The following is an 18,960-nucleotide window of genomic DNA, read 5'->3' as shown; positions in this document are numbered from 1 at the left end:
TCTCTGGGTCCACAGCGCTCCCCTCGGCCCTTCATCCTGGGATTGTGGGTGTGGTCGTGTTTCCACCCGGTTATTCTCTCCAGGCTAGAGGCCAGGTGTTGGGAGGCAGGGCTGGGCAGAGTCTGTGCTTAGCAGAGACTAAAGACAGAGACACCAAGCTAGAGAGGCCACCCTTTAGGTGAGAGCATGGTGCTGTGTATGCTTTGTGTATAGGAGTGAGCAAGTGTGACAGGATGAGCAAGTGAAAACCAGGCCCGTGAGGGAGCAGACAGCAATGGAGGGTGCAGGGCAGGGCTTTCTGCAGCAACAAACATGTCCTAGAGCTGCACTGCCTGGTACGGTAGCCGCTGACCATGCGCAACTGTTGAGCATGTGAGATGCAGTTAGTGTGACTGGGGGATGCAATTTCCAGGGCTGCAGTGGGGGCAGCCTTGCGTGGCAGTGCCCATGGGCAGCGGCAGCTCCGAGCCCGCATCACGTGATGTGGGGCCGGTGTGCAGTTTCAGTGTGTACAGGACAGGAGGGGAAGGGGACAAAGGGGCCATTGTGCCACATTCCCAACTCAAACCCTCCTTTCCGCTGACATCACAGCCGCCCTAAATATAGCTGCTCAGACCCGTTCCCCGAGACCCTCGTTGTCCCCTGCACAGTGGCACAGAGCCTGCCGCTCTGTCGCTCTCACTTTTGTCTTCTCTGTGAGGACCATGCATGTTCCTGTGGCTGATTTTTCAGTCAAACCCAGATGGAAAATTCTAGAAAGGGAGGAGGCTTCATTTGGATGTTTAATTTCTGCTGCAATCTCAGAATGCTGGGTTCCTTTAGGGACCTGAGTCCATCTCCAGGTAGGATTTTCTATCACTGGAATGTGGTGGATTTTCCCTCCTTTTTTTTTTTCCAGCACCTTGACTTTCAGCTTCCCAGACTTTCTCCAACTACTGAGCTGGGTGGGTGGAGGAGGGGAGGGGTTGAGAGAGAGCTTCCTGGCTGGGCTGGAGCGAGGAGACTGTGGGTGGAGCAGGCGTGAGTGTGGGCCGCGTGGGCCACATGGGCCTCGTGGGAGAGAATGTGAGGCTGCTGTCAACTCAGCGTCCACACGAGGAGGCCTGTGATGGTGTCTGAGGGAGCGAGGTGAGTGCCACCAAGGGGTCCCTGGGTGGGTCTCCTGGGGGTGCCCTGCGGATGAATGTCTCACTCTCTGCGCCCACCTACCTGTGCACAAATAAATGCATCTGTGTTCACAGGGTTCCTATACACATGTACGTGTGTGTGTTGGAGTGGGTGGGTGTCTATGCAATGAGAGCAGCTTCCTCACACTTATGGCAGTGAAAGCTCCCCTGTGCAAATTGTGTGAATGCGTGGATGGTGGCATTTGGGACATACATGTACATGGCCATGACAGAGGGCATAGGAGGGTCTCTCTGTGTGATACGGATGAATGGGTGGGGAGCAGAAAGGAGTGTGGGAAAAATTAGGAGAGGCTGGGTGTCGGAGGGGACCACTCTCCCGAAGCCCCCCAGCCAGCGGGAGTCCTGGTGCTGGGAAGGCTTGTGTCTCTCTGTCCGTTCCACTGTGTGTGCTCCAGAGGGTATCAAGTCAGGCCCAGAGCATGTCCACAGCCCAGGAGGCAAGACCCTGGAAGCCGGAGGAGCCTTGTGCAGGAGGTTGGCAGGCCCTCCCCATGCAGAGATTTCAATCCTTTGCAGAGGACATGCAAGGCAAGGCCGGGAGGGGGTGAGCTTGGCACACGCTAGTGCTGGAAAAAGTGGGATTTTTCTCTGCAAAAGACAATAGGAGAAACTGGGAAGGGGGTGCTGAATGAGAAGGGATGGAGAACCATGATGGGGACTAAAGCACATTTTAGAGAGGGAGCCACATTCATGTTCAAGTTCTGGAGGAACTCACTGCTGTGGGGCACTCTGCCCGCACCCCAGGGCTTCACTGATGAGTGCACAGAGGCCTGGGAGAGCAGGTGTTCTGTAGAAAGCAAGGAAAAGGCTGAGTTCTGGGTGTGAACTGATCTGGGATGGAGATACAGGAGGAGCCATGAAACCAGCACAGCCCAGTGAAGATACAACCCAAGGCACGGATGTAATTTTTCATCTTCTAGCAGCCATTTAGACGGGTGGATCACTTGAGCTCAGGAATTCAAGAGCAGCCTGACCAACATGTTGAAACCCCATCTCTACTAAAAATACAAAAATTAGCTGGGCATGGTGGCGCATGCCTGTAATCCTAGCTACTCGGGAGGCTGAGGCAGAATCTCTTGAACCCGGGAGGCAGAAGTTGCTGTGAGCCAAGATCGTGCCATTGCACTCCAGCCTGGGTGACAAGAACAAAACTCTGTCTCAAAATAAACAAAAAAGATAAAAAGGCTAGCGCTGTAGTGCATGTCCTAGCTACTTGGGAGGCTGAGGCAGGAGGATCCCCTGAGGTCAGGAGTTTGAGACCAGCCTGGGCAACATAATGAGACACTATCTCTACAAGAAAAAATTTAAAAATTAGCTAGATGTGGTGGTGAGTGCCTGTAGTCCTATCTACTTGAGTGGCTGAGGCAGGAAGACCACTTGAGTTTGAGGTCACAGTGAGCTATGATCATGCTACTGCACTCCAGCCTGGACAGCACAGTGAGACCTCATCTCAAAAGAATAAATAAATAACTACAGGTAGAACTAATTTTAGCAATTTTTGTTTGTTTTGTGTGTGTGTGTGTGTGTGTGTGTGTGTGTTTGAGATAGAGTCTCACTCTGTCGCCAGGCTGGAGTGCAATGGCACGATCTCGGCTCACTGCAACCTCCAATCCCCGGGTTCAAGTGATTCTGCTTCCTCCGCCTCCCGAGTAGCTGAGACTACAGGCATGCACCACCACGCCCAGCTAATTTTTGTATTTTTAGTAGAGATGGGGTTTCATCATGTTGGCCAGGATGGTCTCGATCTCTTGACCTCGTGATCTGCCCACCTCTGCCTCCCAAAGTGCTGGGATTACAGGTATGAGCCACCGCACCCAGCCTACCAGTGTTTTTTATTTAACTGAACGTATCCCCAAATCTGATCATTTCACCCTTACACTGATGGTACATCTCAGTTTGGACCAGCCACGTTTTAAGTGCCCAGTGGCCGTGTGGCCTGAGGCTGCTGTACTAGATGGCACAGCTCTAGGCAGCAGATTTGTCCCAAAGATCATAGGAATTTAGGCTTCCACCTGTAATTCACAGGGAGGGATTGAATTTTTCACAAGGCGCAGGTGGAAATGGAGTTCATTCAGCCTGGATCTTAGGGGCCAGGGAGACCCCAGGGACCCCCCAGGGACCTCTGGCCTTGGGGATCATGTGAGTGGTATGAATGCTTGTATGCGATAATGTCTCCAACCTTGGGAGTTGCTAGACTGTCCGGTTCCCACAAATTTCCACAACATCCCCAAGGCCGTTATGATGATTGTCTTATGAGTAAACACCCTCATCTGGCTGAGCCAGCTGTGGTGTGGCAGAATCATGATTCCAGTCCTGCTCCCAGGCAGCATGCAGCGGCGGGGTGTCGGGGGCTGAGGCTGGCCCAGGTGGTGCCTTGAGTCCCCAGGTCTGGCAGATAGAGAGGTGGTGAGGACATGTCTGAGCTTCAGGCCACGTATGTGTGCTGTGTTTCGAAGGAAGGTGGAGGCCACCCACTGGGCCACAGGGGCGATGCCATCGTGGGATTGGAGGAGACAGGGGTGGAGCAGAGTGTGCAGCTGGCCAAGTCTCCCAGTGGCGGTGGAGTGGCTGCCCTTCTTTGACCTGGGCTGTGGGGGTGGGGCGTGACTGTTGGGTGGATTCTTGTGTGCCAGGGAGGGGCTGCTGCCCAGTGGGGGGGAGACACTGAGTGTCTGTGCCCTCCCAGCGTGCCACTGGGGCCTCTGGACGTGTGTGCCCAGGCGTCCTCTGCAGGCACGCCATCCTCCCAGCTACTCGTCTGGGCCACTTCCTCTCAGGCCGGCAGCCAGGCTCCCGTGTGCTCCTTGGAGCTGAGCTGGGAGGAAGGCGCTGCCAAGACCCCAAGGCGAAGCCAGGAAGTGAGGAGCTGGCCTTGCACCCTCCCAGCCCTGGCCAGCACAGGAAGTGCACGGGAGGCCCAAGAGCTCCTGGCTGCAGGAGGCAAGCCCAGAGAGGAGGGGTAGGCAGCCTCCGCCTCAAAGGAGCAGGGATCAAGGAGGAGCCGCCCCAGACAGCAGGCTGGCTGCTGAAGCCTCTGGTCTGCTCAACCCCTGGTTTCCTTCAGGAGAAAGAAACAGCCAATGAGAAGCCAGAGGCACCCACCAGTCAAAGAATCCGTTTGGTTATGGGTGGGCACTTAAAGAGTCAGTCATTCAACAGGTGATTATTATTATTATTATTTTTCTGAGACAGAGTCTCTTCTGTTGCCCAGGCTGGAGTGCAATGGCGCAATCTCAGCTCACTGCAACCTCTGCCTTCTGGGTTCAAGCAGTTCTCCTGCCTCAGCCTCCTGAGTAACTAGGATTACAGGCGTGTGCCACCATGCCCAGCTGATTTTTGTATTTTTAGTAGAGATGGGGTTTCACCATGTGGCCAGGCTGGTCTCGAACTCCTGACCTCATGATTCGCCCACCTCAGCTTCCCGAAGTGCTGGGATTACAGGCATGAGCTATTGTGCCCAGTCCACAACAGGTGATTATTAAGCACATACACTGCTCCTCGGCCTGCCTCAGCAGATGCTCACGAAACCAATGTTCGATGAGTTGATTGACTAACTAATGTGTACTGGGAAGCCCTGGAGATCATGGAAGAAGCTTTAGCAATGGCCTTGCTCACCCCCTGTTCCCTGACAAGGGAGCAACCTCCTTAAGAACCCTGAGCACAGGCACCGTGGCTCACGGCGGTCATTCCAGCTACTCCGGAGGCTGAGGCAAGAGGATTGCTTGAGATCAGGAGTTCAGGACCAGCCTGGGCAACACAGTGAGACCTTGGCTCTAAAGGAAAGAAAGAACGCTGAGCAAACCCAGACACGTGGTATCCCTTCATGCCTCCCTTCACAACATCCTTCCCGAGTACCCACTGTGTGCAGGCACCGCACCTGCCGCAGGCTGAAAGAATCATTTGTTCTAGTGCAGAAAAGGACTCGGAATACATGAGCCCTAACAGTGCAGATCCTCTCGGAGAGCAGGAAGTCCTCTCAGGGTGGGAGGTGGGGCCACAGGGGACAGGGAAGGCCTGTCTCAGGGGTGCCCTTTGGGCAGAGACAGAACCTGCGGTCAGGGGCTAGTTGTGTGGATGTGGGGGCCAGGGGCTTTCAGCAGAGGAAAAGGAGGGTTGTCTTGGAGGTGCCACTAGCAGGCCTTGCCAGCTGTCCCTCTAGGAGCCGGGCCTCTCTCAGGCTGAGCCGCCGGCCTGTCCTCACCTGGAACTATTTGAGCCTGGATGTGACCAGATGGCTGTGATCAGGGCAGAACTGGCCCAATTTGGTTGTAGTCACCTGGGAAAAACAAGCTCAGGCCTCCTCACGGCCAGCTGAGCTCTTCCAAGCTCGTGAGGGGTCAAGCTGCGCTGAAGCCACTCAGCCCAACAAGGCTCACAGGCTGTGTGGTGTCCTCTGCACCCCTGCCCATCTCCGGATCAGCTCAGCAAGGCAAGGGGTCCTTGAGCCTAGGGCATTCAGGGACCCTCATTCCAACCTCCCTCTCTCCATCTCTCTCTTTTTTTTTTTTTTTGAGATGCAGTTTTGCTCTGTCACCCAGGCTGGAGTGTAGTGGTGTGGTCTCAGCTCACTGCAACCTCTGCCTCCTGGGGTCAAGAGATTCTCCTGCTTCAGCCTCCCAAGTAGCTAGGATTACAGGTGCACACCATCATGCCTGGCTAATTTTTGTATTTTTAGTAGAGACAGGGTTTCACCATGTTGGCCAGGCTGGTCTCGAACTCTTGACTTCAAGTGATCTGTCCACCTCAGCCTATGAAAGTGCTGGGATTACAGGCGTGAGCTACCACCCCCGACCCCTCTCTGCATATCTAGATTGGCTTCTCGTCAAACACAACAGACAGAGGAACTCTCCCTCCAGGGGATCTTGAGGTGCCAAGGAAATCTGCAGATAAGGGCCTGGATTTCCTGTTCTAGAACCTCCCAACCCTACAGAAGGCAGAGTGGAGGCAGACGTGCCAGGGTCAAATCCAAGCTTTGCCACTTGCTTGCTCTGTAACCTTCAGTAAGTCACTGACTCTCCCTTGGTCTCTGTTTCCTTGTCTATGAAATGGGGATTAATGATCCAGGCATCCCTCACTACCAGGCTCATGGGAGGGCTGCAGATAGTAGATCCTTTCCTCTTTCTTCCTGAGAATTCGAGAAAACAACAAAATGCCCAGGGTGCAAAGGGCAGAGGCTGACATGCGCTGCTTGCCTGCAGGGCCTCCCAAAAAGCACAAAGGGAAACAGAGGCAGTGAGGACGGGGGAGGCTGCCAGCAGCAACGTGTGAGCAGAGCAGCAGGTATTTATTCTGAATGTCCTTACTCCACACACTCTCACCCTGCCCCACCCCATCTCCCTGCTTGTTCCAGGTGGGTTCCAGGTGGGCCAGGAACCAGAATCAGCAGGTGGGATGTGCCGCTTGCCAAATGGACAGAGAAGGGAGGATGAAGCCAGGGTTGGACCTGGAACCACTATGGGAAGAGAGAGTGGAGGGCTGAGAGGGCCAGATGCCGGTTCTCCTGCTCTTCCCATCCTGCCCCTCCAACCCCGAGTGCTTGGCATTGGGGGCATAGCCCTGGCACTGGTGGGGACCCCCAGCAGCTGCCTCAGAGAGGCAGGCAAGTCTATGTGCCTCTTCCCCTGACCTCCCCCAGACCCCACCATTTCCCCAGCCTTGAGATGGAGGCCATCTTGTTCCCAGAAATAAAGCTGGCATCGCCCACCAGACCCACCTGGCTGGGCCCTCAGTACTGGTCCAGAATAAGGGGCACCTGGGCGCTGTCCACGCGGGGAGGCAGTCGCTCACCCGTGCGCACACTGAACATGGGCAGGGTGGAGAGTGGCCGGGGCACCTCGCGGCTGGCCGCCATCTGCCGCAGCTCCTCTGTGTTCCCGTGGATGGTGCAGTGGTGGACCATCTGGATGCTGGAGGAACGGGCGGGGAGTTGTCAGCTCTGGGAGTCAGCTGCCCCAGCGCACAGCCTGGCGCTGCCTCTTAGCCACCCTGCAATCCTCCCACCACTTATAGGAAAGAGACTCAAACACATGATGCAGGGGCAGAAAACAAACAGAAAGCGCTACGGGGCCGGCGCAGTGGTTCGGGCCTGTCATCCCGGCACGTTGGGAGGCTGAGGCAGGCGGATCACTGGAGGTCAGGAGTTGGAGACCAGCCTGGCCAACATGGTGAAACCCTGTTCCTACAAAAATAAAAATAAAAATTAGCCAGGCGTGGTGTGGGCACCTGTAATCCCAGCTACTCAGGAGGCTGAGGCAGAAGAATCACTTGAACCTGGGAGGCGGAGGTTGTGGTGAGCCGAGATCGTGCCACTACACTCAGGCCTGGGTGACAGAGTAAGACTCTGTCTCAAAAAAAAAGAAAAAAGAATGCTCTATGGTGCCTGCTCAGTGCCCAGTGGTCGAGACATGGGCTGTGGGTGTAGACAGCCTGGGTTCAAGGCTCTATCTTGGGCAAGTTGCTTAACCACTCCATGCCTTAGTTTGCTCAACTGTCAAACGGAGATCATAACACCTACCTCCAGGCTGGGCGCGGCAGCTCACACCTGTAATCCCAGCACTTTGGGAGGCCGAGGCAGGTGGATCACTTGAGGCCAGGAGCTCAAGATCAACCTGACCAACATGATGAAACCCCGACTCTACTAAACATACAAAAAAAATCAGCTGTGCATGGTGGCACATGCCTGTAGTCCCAGCTACTTGGGAGCCTAAGGCAGGAGAATCCCTTGAACTCGGGAGGCGGAGGTTGCAGTGAGCCAAGATCGCACCACTGCACTCCAGCCTGGGCGGCAGAGTGAGACTCGTCTCAAAAAAGGAAAAACACCTACCTCCTAGGATTGCTATGATGATTAAAAGAGAAAACTTGGCTCAGTGTTTAGAATAGTGCCTACCACGTGGTAAGCAGTCACAGGATATGGAGACATGATTGGACAATCACAGGGAGCATATTCTTCCAGGACCCAGTGTTTGCTGAGCTTTATATTATGTTATGTTATTTATTTACTTTTAAGAGATGAGGTCTCAGTCTGTCGCCTAGCTTCAGTGCAGTGGCATAATCATAGCTCAAGCAGCCTCCACCTCCCGGGCTCAAGTGATCCTCCTGCCTCAGCCTCCTGAGTAGCTGAGACTATAGGTGCAAGCCACCATGCTTGGCTAAGTTTTAAAACTTTTTGTAGTGACAGGTGTCTTACTTTGTTGCTTATGCTGGTCTTGAACTTCTGGCCTCAAGGGACCCTCCTGCCTCTGCCTCCCAGAGTGCTGGGATTACAGGCATGAGCCACTGCACCCAGCCAAGAATTGCTTTTCTTGGAGAAGCTGGGGCCCCAGGCGGGCTGAAGTGACCCCGCTTGCCACGTCGTTACTGATCAGATGAGGGAGGAAAAGTGATCCCCACCCATGTTCAGGTCCCAGTTAGTGGACACGGACTCCAGCTAGAGCCTGACAGTTTAGACTACAGAAAAGACAAAGACCTAGCTTCCTGCTGAATGAGCCATGCTCCTCCTGCGGGCAGTGGGACCAAGTCCTGTCTGGCCAGCAGGAAGAGGTGGAGTCACCATCTAAGGCTAGGGGAGGGTCAAGATGAGCTCTTGAGTCTGGAATTTGGTGAGCTGAGTTGACAGAAACACAATTTTCTATTCCCAGGCAAGGGGAGACTGAGGGAAAAGAGAGCAACCAGTGGGTGGTGGATGCCAGGATGGAGACAGCCGGTCAGGTGAGGCCCTGGTGGAGGAAGGCCTCCATCAGTGGGCCCCTCCTTTTTCCCAGCCCCACATCTGGGCCTCATTACTCTGGCAACACACAGGTGGAAAAATGTGCTGGGGATGTTTTTCTAGAGCAAGAGCAGAAGCCAGACCCTGCAGTGGCTTCCCCACGTCCTTCCACATCAGCACTTGGGCAGACAAACGGCAGGCATTCTTGCACCCTCAGGCACACGCATGCGCACACACACGTGTGGCCCAGGTCTCACCCACACCCACTCCACCACCAACACACAGTCCCGAAAGCACTGCCTCTGGCACACAGATCCCCGGGAGAGGGTCATGGGGCCTGGAGGACTCTGTGACCGCTGAAATCTGATCTACGTGAAAAGCAGGCAGCAGAATCATAACTTGTGGATGATCTGAAAAATGGCAGACATTGAACAAGGGAAAAATTGGATTTTGTAGAAATATATCAACACAAAATCCAAACCAGCCAAGGCTAATATTGCACATGGTGAAATCGGTTATTGATCTCAAATTGACAGAGGCAGCAGGTTTTTCTGACAACATCAGAGCTATAAAGTTGACCCGGGGAGGCTGGAGGTGGAGGAAGTACTAGTCATGAGAGCATATCCCCAATGGCAATAGATGTCAGTGATTAAATTTGGCACAGTCCAAAAAAAATGAGGAATAAAATCTTCCTTATGAAATGTACATGAAAAATCACTGATCTCCATGGGGAAAAATTCTATAAAAATGAAAACAGAAAATGAAAGCAAAACCTTTTAGCTGCTTTCTATAGAAAGTTGCTAGAGGAATTAAGTCAACTTCGTGCAGATCAAGGAATTACATCTCTGTTCACTCTGGAAAATATATTCCCGTAAAAATTCATAAATGTTGGTATAACCCTGATGCCTGCAAAGCTTGTATTCCTCAAGCCAGAGCCTCAAAAATCCAGTGGGTCGAGATGGTGGGGTCAAAATGGTGACTTTAAAACGGGGCCAGGCCAGGTGCAATGGTGCACACCTGTAGTCCCAGCTACTCAGGAAGCTGAGGTGGTAGGATCGCTTGAGCTCAGGAGTTTGAGGCTACAGCAAGCTACAATCATGCCACTGTACTCCAGCTTGGGTGACACAGTGAGACCCTCTCTCTAAAAATTTTTAAAAAAATAAAATTAGCGTAGGCATGTGTGCATGCACCGTGCAGGTGCACTGTCTGGCATGTTACATGCCAGGACACCTGGCATGTTACATGCCTCCACCATCTGGCATCTCCTGTCCACTCCCCCCTGGAGGAAGCAATGGGGCCTCTGTGACCCACACAGAATTCTGGTGGCCTCACAATGTCCCCCTGAGGTCACCACAGAGATAACCTCACCACCCCCTGCACCAGGAGCACAAGTCTGTAGAGGCCAACCGTGGGCGAGCGCCCTTGGTCTTCTCTCTGGCCACCCAAGGGAAGGCGGGGGCTGGAGCCCAAGCGGAAGCCTCGGAGGGGACCAGGAACCGGGACACACCTCAGCCATCCTTCAAGGAGCAGCCCAGTGGAGACTGCCAGCCACCCTGGAGGTCCTTACACCCAAGACCCTTCACCTGCCCCAGGGAGAGATGCAAAAAGACACTCTGCCGCTGTCCCCGGAAAATACTGCCACGGGTGGAAGCCAGCAGGCCAGCATGTCAGAGGCCCCTAGCAAGAGAGCAACTGGGCAACGCACCTGTCCCAAATCCTGCCAGAAGCCCAGCATGTCCAAGGTGATCCTGAGGGCTGTGGCAGACAAGGGGGCCTGCAAGTGTGTGTCCCTGGCCACCCTGAAGAAGGCTCTTGTCACCACAGGCTACGACATGGCCTGAAATGCTTGTCACTTCAAGCATGTGCTCAAGGGGCTGGTAGACAAGGGCATGCTCAAGCAAGTGACCGGCAAGGGGGCTTCAGGCTCCTTCAGACTGGGCAAAAAGCAGGCCTCCAAGCCCAAGCTCAAGGTCAAGAGACAACGGCAGCGGAGGCGGTGCTCTGGGCAGCGCCACTGTGGATGGTGCAGGTCACTACTGGGCTCCAAACAGGGACACGAGCGGCTTGTCAAGGGGGTTCGAAGGGTGGCTAAAAGCCACCGCAATTAACGAGGCAGGCCGGGCAAGCAGTCAGGGGTGCCAAGCCCACCACAGGCTCAGCGCACTGGGAATAAAAGGAGCCTAACTTATTTCAAATCTGCTTCGTGGATTCTGGGGTTCAGGGGAGTGGGAGAGGAAGAGGGCTGGGGGCACAGAGGAGGGGTAAGGCCACGAGTAGTGGAAACCTGGGCAAAATAAGAGGAAGGATTTGGGAAGGGCTAGCGGAATTGGGAGCATTCATAGACACCAGCTAGTCCAACCGCGTGATCTTGTAGGTGGAGCATCTGAAGCCAGAAAGAAGGGTGACGGAGATTGTGTGGCAGAGCCCAGCCTGGACCCCACGTGTCTGACTCTTAAGTTGCTTCTCATGCAGCAGGTCCCATTCCCCTGTGTCACAATAGGCTCTTCCTTTTTTTTGGGAAAGAGTAACTCTGTCGCCCAGGCTGGTGGCACAATTACCGCTCACTGCAGCCTCAACCTCCCAGGCTCAAGTGATCCTCCTATCTCAGCCTCCCAAGTAGCTGGGACTATAGGCATACTCCACCACGCCTGGCTAATCTAAATTTTTTTGTTGTTTTTGAGATGGGGTTTCACTGTGTTGCCCAGGCTGGCCTCAAACTCTGGGGCTCAAGAGATCCTCCCACCTCAGCCTCCCAAAGTGCTGGGATTACAGGCATGAGCCACCACACCTGGCTCACAAGAGATTCTTCTATGGATACCAGCAAATAATAAGGCAGAGTAGGAAAGATCAGGCCCAGCATCCAGCCAGCCCGGGGCTAGAGCTCAAAGGTCAAGGGCTGGGGTGAGCCTCACCCCAGAGTGATTTCTTTTTCTCTGCTGTTCATGGCATAGGTTGGGGGGTCCAACAACTGTCTAGGTGGGCTCCCATCCCACCCCCAGCTTTCCCCTACTCACTCAGAGGTGGCCAGGTCTCTCTTCAGCCTGTGGAAAAGTGAAGGAGAGGGTTAGCCCAGCTCTAGGCTTCACGCCAAGGTGCCTCAGGGCACCGTTGTGTGTGTGGAGGTCTGTGTGCGATCGCCCACAATGCCCTCCTGGTGCCAGGCCAGGCAGGTCTCAAGCCCCAAGTTGCCTAGAAGGGGGCCCTGCACTCCTTTTGTGCCTGAGAACCCTGTTCCCAGTCTGGGTCCCACACAGCACAAGCACTGCTGGGAGTCCCATGGGTGCACGCGCCGGCAGGTGCCCCCTGCCCCCATGCCCACACTCACCGCCCCTCCCGCCGGCAGCACATGATGTAGGCCAGCAGCAAGGTGAGAAGCAGGGCCACCAGCAGGGGCACCAGGAGGGTGACCAGAGCATCCACCAAGAAGTCACGGTCTGGGGCCTCGGTGGGTGGGCAGAAGAATGGGTCATGCTCCAGGATGCCATCGCCCGGGGTGGGCACCTCGTCTGCAGGCTCTGGCACTGACTTATCCACCTGCACAGAGAGCTCAGGGCTGACACAGGAAGTGGGAAGCTGGACACAGAGGCCCCTAGGAACAGGGCAGGGGTTCTGGGCCATCCTCCTATGACCTTATGCAGCCACAGGGTTTCCTCCTGCCTGCCTTCCCCAGGTCCTGTGACCTAGCAGGACAAGCCAGGACTAGGAGGCAGGAGATATAACGTCCAGCAGAGGCAGGACAGCGCACTGGTTAGCACACAGCTCTAGGGTCTGGCCGCCTGGGTTTGAATCCAGACTCAGACAAGTCTTTAGCTAGGATGATTGCCTCTGTGTGCCTCAGTTTCATCATCTGTAAAGTCAGAAGCATAATAGTAGCGCCTGTCTCTTGGAGAGCATAAAATAGGTTGACGGGACAGTGCCAAGCACAGAACAAGTGCTCAAGAATGTTGTCAATCACCAGTCCCTGGCTGTGGACCCTGAATGAGTTCCTGCTCTGTCGGCCAATTCACAGGAACAGAGTAGTACACCAGCAGTGAGATCCCGAGAACCTCAGCTCAGTATCTAAAGAGCTGTCGTGAGCATCTTTGGTTTACAGTGTGAAGAGCTATCAGGTTCTTGTTGTAAGTAGGTTTGCTAGGTGGCACCTTAGAGAAAAGCAGACAGCTGTCACACAGAGGCGCTTGGTGGGGAAAGGGTTTGGGAACTGCACTGTAATGTAGCTCTTGGGCTGGGTGGGTCTGGAGCCCAGGAGTTGGAGACCCCACGTGTGGATTGCGGGCTCTGTCGCCCCCTTGTGGGGAAAGGTAGAAGAGAGAGAGAGAGAGAGAGAGAGAGAGAGAGAGAGAGAGAGAGAGAGAGAGAGCGAGAGAAAGAGAGAGCGAGCGAGCGTCTGAGGGCAATATTGAGAGCATCAGAGAAAGAAATGGGACCGGAGCAATCAGAGAGACAGAGGCAGGAAGCAGCACGGGAGGGAAGGTGGACTGTTATGGGGCCATGCCCTGCTCCACCCCTGGACCCAGGGTTCCTCCTCACCAGGGTCACATTGCACCAGTCAATGCGGAAGTGGGGTGCCAAGGTATCGTAGCAAGACAGAAGTGGAGGCTGGCCCTGGGCACAGCGGGCGTGGCTGTCAGGGGATGCCACCATCTTCAGGCAAGTAGAGAAAGGTGAGGCAGAACCCACCTTGATGTACACCCTGGGACCAGATAGAAGTCACTGTCAGCAGAGCGGGGGCAGGGAGCACCAGGCACCACTCTGCCAGGAGTGGCTGAAACTGTCCTGATTGTAGGCTATGACCTGGGAATGGGATCGGGGAGACAGCTAGGAGGGAGGATTAAGAGAAGAACATGGCACAGCTGGGGTCTGGCAGGAGTCACAGTCCTCCCAGAGATCTGAGGTCATGGTGAGAGTACACAGAGCACCTCATTTTTCTAGGGGTCCTTACCCTCCCCCTCAAGGACTGTCCTTTAATGGATGGATCTGGTATGTCCTCATGAGGCACCAGGAAGTACAGAGTTCAGGGTAACTAGGGTCTGGGCTCCGGAAGGACAGGAAGATGCGGGTGTAGCCAGAGGGGAGTGGACAGTGGTGTGAAGCTGGGAAGTGGAGATGGGCATGGTAGAGCCCCACCTGGAAATTAGGGAGACCCTTGTTCTAGGCCTGCCACAAGCTGCATCCTCCTCTTTCAGGAAGTCCTCTTGGGTTGCACACCTACCCTTCTCTTTGGCCCTCAATGGGAAGGGGGACACGACCCCCACGGTCCAAGGCAGAAGTGATGTTGAGCAGCTGAAGCTCTCCAGGCTCCCAGAGCCCCCCCAAGGCCGAGAGGAAGCGGCTGGCAGGTGCTGAGGGCAGCACCTCCTCCACATCGTGGCTGCATACCAGGAACTCAGCTTGGTATGGCAGCAGGGGGCCTGGTAAGACCAGGCGGACACCTCAGGCTGCACTCTGTCCCAGCTCTGCCCCGAAAAGCTTCCCTGAAGTTCCTCCCCACAAACCCCTTCAGGCCCCTCAATGCCCCATCCATCACGACCCCAACGACCCCAAGGCGCCATAGTCTCTGCAACACAGCTGGTAACAGAACTCCAGAGCCTGGAATCCCAGTCCAATGCCCATTCCCTAAAACCTTGTGCCCACTTTCCAGAATGCCCTGCTCCACTCCTCTCCAAGCCTCTCCCAACCACAGCCCCCTTCCCCTCCCCCAAGGCTGGTGTTGGTAGGGAAGGGATGGGGCCCAGCTAGAGGTACCTTCCGGGTCCCCAATCTCCAGCACCAGCCTCTGCTGAGTGGTGTCAAAGCTGTCCCGATTGTAGGCTGTGACCTGGGGGATGGGAAAGACACCTGAGAGGTATGTTAGATGAGAAACGTGGCACAGCAGTGGGGGGGAAGGGGGAGGGCTGGCAGGAGAGGACTCAGATACCAAATTAGAGGTATGTAAATTGTATGTATGACTGTGAAGGAACACCCAATCCCGACTGGAAGGGCTGCTCCTAGGAGGCCATGCTGGCCCGCCCCTGTGAGTGTCTCAGGGTCCCTGATGGCACCTCAATGACCTGGCGCCCACGATCTTCTGAGGTGGCAGAGCCGTAGAGGAAGCCAGGATGGTGGGGGCTGCGCTGGGTGTAGCGGAGCCACCGGGGCAGGTCTGGGTGTCCCTGGAGGTGGGCATGGTAGGTGATGCGGACAGTGGGTGGAACAGCTGGTGGAAGCCAGGAGAGGGGATTAGAGTCACAGCAGGAGCCCTGCAGAGCACACCCCAGTTTGCCCACCTGGGTGCTTGTCAGGCTGCTCACCATCGTGCTCAGGAAGACTCAGGAACGCCTCATGGTCCAAGGTGTGCACAAAGACACGGCCCACAAGTGGGTGTAGCGTGGTCTGCTGAGACTTGGTGCCCCCCAGTCCTGCCAGGAGACCTGTGGGCACCCCACAAGTCCCAAACACACAGGTCAGCCTCAGTCCTGGGAAGGGGATAAGCTCCCTTCCCCACCAAGTCCTTGGAGCCCCTATGGGACCAAGAGAAGCACTTCCTTTGCCACCTCCTAGGAAGGGATGGGGTGTGGGGTAGGGGAGCAGGCCCTGGTTATGCTAGATGGCGTTTGGTTTTTGATTTTTTTGAGGTGGAGTCTCACTCTATTACCCAGGTTGGAGTGCAGTGGCGCAATCTCGGCTCACTGCAACCTCCACCTCCCGGGTTCAAGTGATTCTCCTGCCTCAACCTCCTGAGTAGCTGGGACTACAGGTGAGCACCTCCATGCCCAGCTAATTTTTGTATTTTTAGTAGAGACGAGGTTTCACCATGTTGGTCCAGCTGGTCTCGAACTCCTAACCTCGTGATCCGCCCACCTCAGCCTCCCAAAGTGCTGGGATTATAGGCATGAACCACTGCGCCCAGCTGTGATAGACATTTTAATCTGTAACAACGTCCAGATTTTCATCAATTTGGGGTTCATGGAGCCTTTCCCGAAACCTTTCCACTCCTTGTTTCAGGCCCCTGTTAATGGCGCAGTGAGCAGGGACTGATGTTTGGCTGGGGGGAGAGAGAGAGAGAGAGAGAGAGAGAGAGAGAGAGTGTGTGTGTGTGTGTGTGTGTGTGGTGTGTGTGTGTGTGTGTGTGAAGGGCACTTGGGAAAGAATCCCATGCTAAATGCCCAAGAACCCAGAGGAGAGGAAAAGGGGGCAGGAGCCTACAGGAACCACTACCCGGAGGAGGAATGGTAGCGTTCTGGGACTCGAGATCCCCACCTTCCTCCCCTAAAATCCAAGGAAGAAGAGACCCTGCCCTAGAGGCCATAGCAGCTGAGCAAAAGGAACCCTAAGCCCAGGAGAGGAGCTGAGGTCGGGGCTGCCAGCTCCACCCTCCCTCCCAGGGCCAAATTTAGCCTGGGCTTAGAAGCTGTGGCCCAGCCCGCTCTTTAAAGGGCCCACAATCCTCTAGGCCTATGCTGTCAGGCCCACCCCGGCCCTAGGACACCTCCAGCCCTCAGAGCTCCCAGCTCCCTCTTCCCAGAGCCCAGCTCCCAGCCCCATTCCCTGGATCCCAGTGGGCCACAGCACTAGCCCCCGAAAGCCCTTCTGGCTCCTGCCTCACCCAACCCAGACCCCTCTTCTGCTGACCCTCCATACCTCCATCTTACCACGCCTAAATCCACTCCTCATCCCAGGCCTCCCCACTGAACAAGGCCCCAACTTACCCATGAGGAGAGGAGTCCAGATGAGTGCCACAGCCATGGCTGCCCGGCCAGGCCTGCCCCGTGAGTGACAGAGACAGGGGGCAGGGTGGAGAGGAGGGAGGGAGGGAGGGAGGTGGCTCGGGGCAGCTGGGTCCCAGCTTCAGCCTCCCCTCCCCGCTGAAGCAGGCACCAAATCTGGGATGGACGTCCTCCACACACTCACTGTCCCTCCAATCGTCCCCTCCAGTGGCCACAGTGTTTTCTAAACCACCAACCGACCACCTCCATCCTCCCTTAAAATTCTAACGGCCCTCATGGCCCCTGAGTTCCTAGCTCATCCCAGCTGGTGGCTTTCCTGCCCTACTGAACCTGGCCAGCTGGTCTAGAATCCCGTCCTCTGCCCCCTGCTCCTGACGCCAGGCCCCTGCCCTGCCCACTCTGTCCCTGCCTAGCTTGGCAGACTCTCAATTCCGCATGCCGTTGCCCAGGCTGTTCCCTCTGCCTGGATTTCCCTTCCCACCTTCATCCAAGCAGAAAACTTCCATCACCTTTCCAGACTGCACAGATGTCCTCTCCTCTCTGAAGGCTTTCTGACCTCCCTTCTGCCGGGCCAAGCTGGGTGTGCCGCCCTTAGCCCCTGCGTGCTTTCCTGGGCACAACCCACCACACCGCACTGTGGGCTGGAACTGGTGCTTCAAGCTCCTCGAAGACTAGGATCTTGTCGTGTTTGTATCCTTGGGCCTGGCACAGGGCCTGGCAACCAGTAGGTGTAGCTGACTGGTGACAGCTTCCTTAACAGCAATGTAGGTGCCATCCACCCAGCCCTTATCCCTAGTCCAGGCAATTCAGCATGGAGGTCTAGGAAGACGGCAAGCCTGGGCAGGACCAACCAGGTGGAGACAGGTGAGTGGAGGAGGTGCCCTCTCTGGCCTGTGGAGTCAGGGCTCAGCGCACAGGCTCAGAGGCCTGGAGGTGGGCAGGAGTCCCACCTTGGCCACTTGCTGGGGATGCGGACTTGAGTGTGCCATTTGCCCTCTAGCCCATTTCCACAACTATAAACTGGCAAGAAGAGTGCTTGCCTCTTGGCGTCATTACGAGGAATCCACAAAGTAATGAATGCAGCATCTATTTACGGAGCACCTGCTAGGCATCAGGCAAGGAAGCTGCAGAGACAAGCAAACCGCTGCCCACGTGGAGGTCACCTGCCAGTGGGTAATACCAGCTAGGCCTGCCAGCTGCTGTGCTGAAGGTCTTACATATGTCTGTTACCTCATTCCACCCCCTCAGCTGTCCCATGACGCAGGTATGAGTACTGTACCCATTCATTTAATGGAGGATAAAACGGAGGCACAGGGGCATACCTCTTCCCCAAGGCCACGTTGCTGAGAAGTTGAATGCATGCAGATGGCTTAGCCTAGTGCCTGACTCAGTCAATGACAGTGGCCAAAGCACTTGCCCGACCCTGCCTCCCCTTCCTTCCTGCCTCTGCCAAAGGATCTCAGTCCAGGGGTGATGGGGTGGGGCATCCTTCTCTCCCCAGGTCTCCCACTCAGGGCAGGCACAGGGGCACTCTCCCCAAGTGCCCTGAGAAGGGGGCAGGGACCTATGGCTGCCAGGGTTCCCAAACCCTTGGTGCCTGTGTGAGCATTCCTCAAGACGACAACAAAAGACCCCAGGAGAGGATCGCGTGGGTCCAGCCTAAGGGCACAGGTGTTGGCCTGCAGATGGGGTGAATGGTAGGCAGCGTACTCAGTCCTTGTCCCTTCCTCTCTCTCTCTCCACCTGACTGACCTGCGCATCCCTGGGGAGCCACCAAATTCCAAGAGTCAGCATCCCCTCAGGCAAGGCGGTATCTGTCCCAGCATCACCTGGGCATCTCTCTGCCTTCTCAGAGACAGAGGGAGGGAGGAAGGAAAGTTCTGGAGGCAGAGGGAGAGTCCGAGGGCTCTGCAGGAGCAGGCAGAAGCGCCAGCACCCGGGCACCTGCCCAGCCTCACCCCTGAGCTTCTCCTTGTGACTCTCCCCCCGCCCCCTGCTATCCCCTGGCTATTTTTGGAGCCACCCACTCAGCTGTCTTAAGGTAGCAGTGCCTGGCTCCAGTGTCACCAGGCCCACAGAGGCCAGCCTTCCTTAATGAAAAGCTGCAGCCACTTCCCCATCTGATCCTCCCTGCCCAACTCAGGGGCGCCAGGGACTGTCCCACAAGCCAGAAAGTCCCCAGAAAGCCTCCCCAGGCCGCTCGGCCCTCAGAGGACCTTCCCATTCAGAGTTGTCTGGACTGCAACCTGCTGCTTGTAACACACAGCACCCTCTGTCTGTTGGGCCTAGGGGTGGGAAGAGGGGGTCACAGGGTCTTTAAACTTAGTTTGAAAAATTTACAGCATACTATAATAAGCCCCTA

General features: G+C 55.6%; 1 protein-coding gene, 1 long non-coding RNA gene and 1 pseudogene across 3 annotated transcripts; 2 read left to right on the top strand and 1 right to left on the bottom strand.

Annotated features, from left to right (window-relative positions):
- Positions 1–1,021: 1,021 nt before the first annotated feature.
- LOC135270963 (uncharacterized) lies at positions 1,022–6,821 on the top strand. Its single transcript, XR_010339118.1, has 3 exons — positions 1,022–1,128; positions 5,998–6,187; positions 6,538–6,821. It is a non-coding gene; the product is annotated as an uncharacterized LOC135270963 (long non-coding RNA).
- SGCA (sarcoglycan alpha) lies at positions 6,424–17,095 on the bottom strand. Of its 2 annotated transcripts, none has more exons than XM_012463503.2 (10): positions 16,581–17,095; positions 15,183–15,302; positions 14,934–15,088; positions 14,638–14,710; positions 14,105–14,303; positions 13,423–13,585; positions 12,218–12,426; positions 11,907–11,933; positions 6,901–7,093; positions 6,424–6,639 (listed from the first exon to the last, which is right to left on the bottom strand). In XM_012463503.2, the coding sequence occupies exons 1-9, from the start codon at positions 16,615–16,617 to the stop codon at positions 6,913–6,915; spliced, it is 1,164 nt and encodes a 387-aa protein (XP_012318926.2). In that variant the 5' UTR covers positions 16,618–17,095; the 3' UTR covers positions 6,424–6,639; positions 6,901–6,912. The 2 variants fall into 2 exon arrangements, with proteins under 2 accessions (XP_012318926.2, XP_064223590.1); XM_064367520.1 differs by having other exon boundaries at positions 14,943–15,088.
- On the top strand, positions 10,120–11,061 carry LOC105724724 (putative histone H1.9; annotated as a pseudogene).
- Positions 17,096–18,960: the final 1,865 nt, after the last annotated feature.

Source organism: Aotus nancymaae, unplaced genomic scaffold (genome assembly GCF_030222135.1).
Source record: "Aotus nancymaae isolate 86718 unplaced genomic scaffold, 86718_ANA_hifiasm-v0.15.2.pri h1tg000072l, whole genome shotgun sequence".
Lineage (NCBI taxonomy): Eukaryota > Metazoa > Chordata > Mammalia > Primates > Aotidae > Aotus > Aotus nancymaae.
The sequence above is the reverse complement of the archived record's forward strand: the minus strand, read 5'-3'. Positions and strand labels throughout refer to the sequence as shown.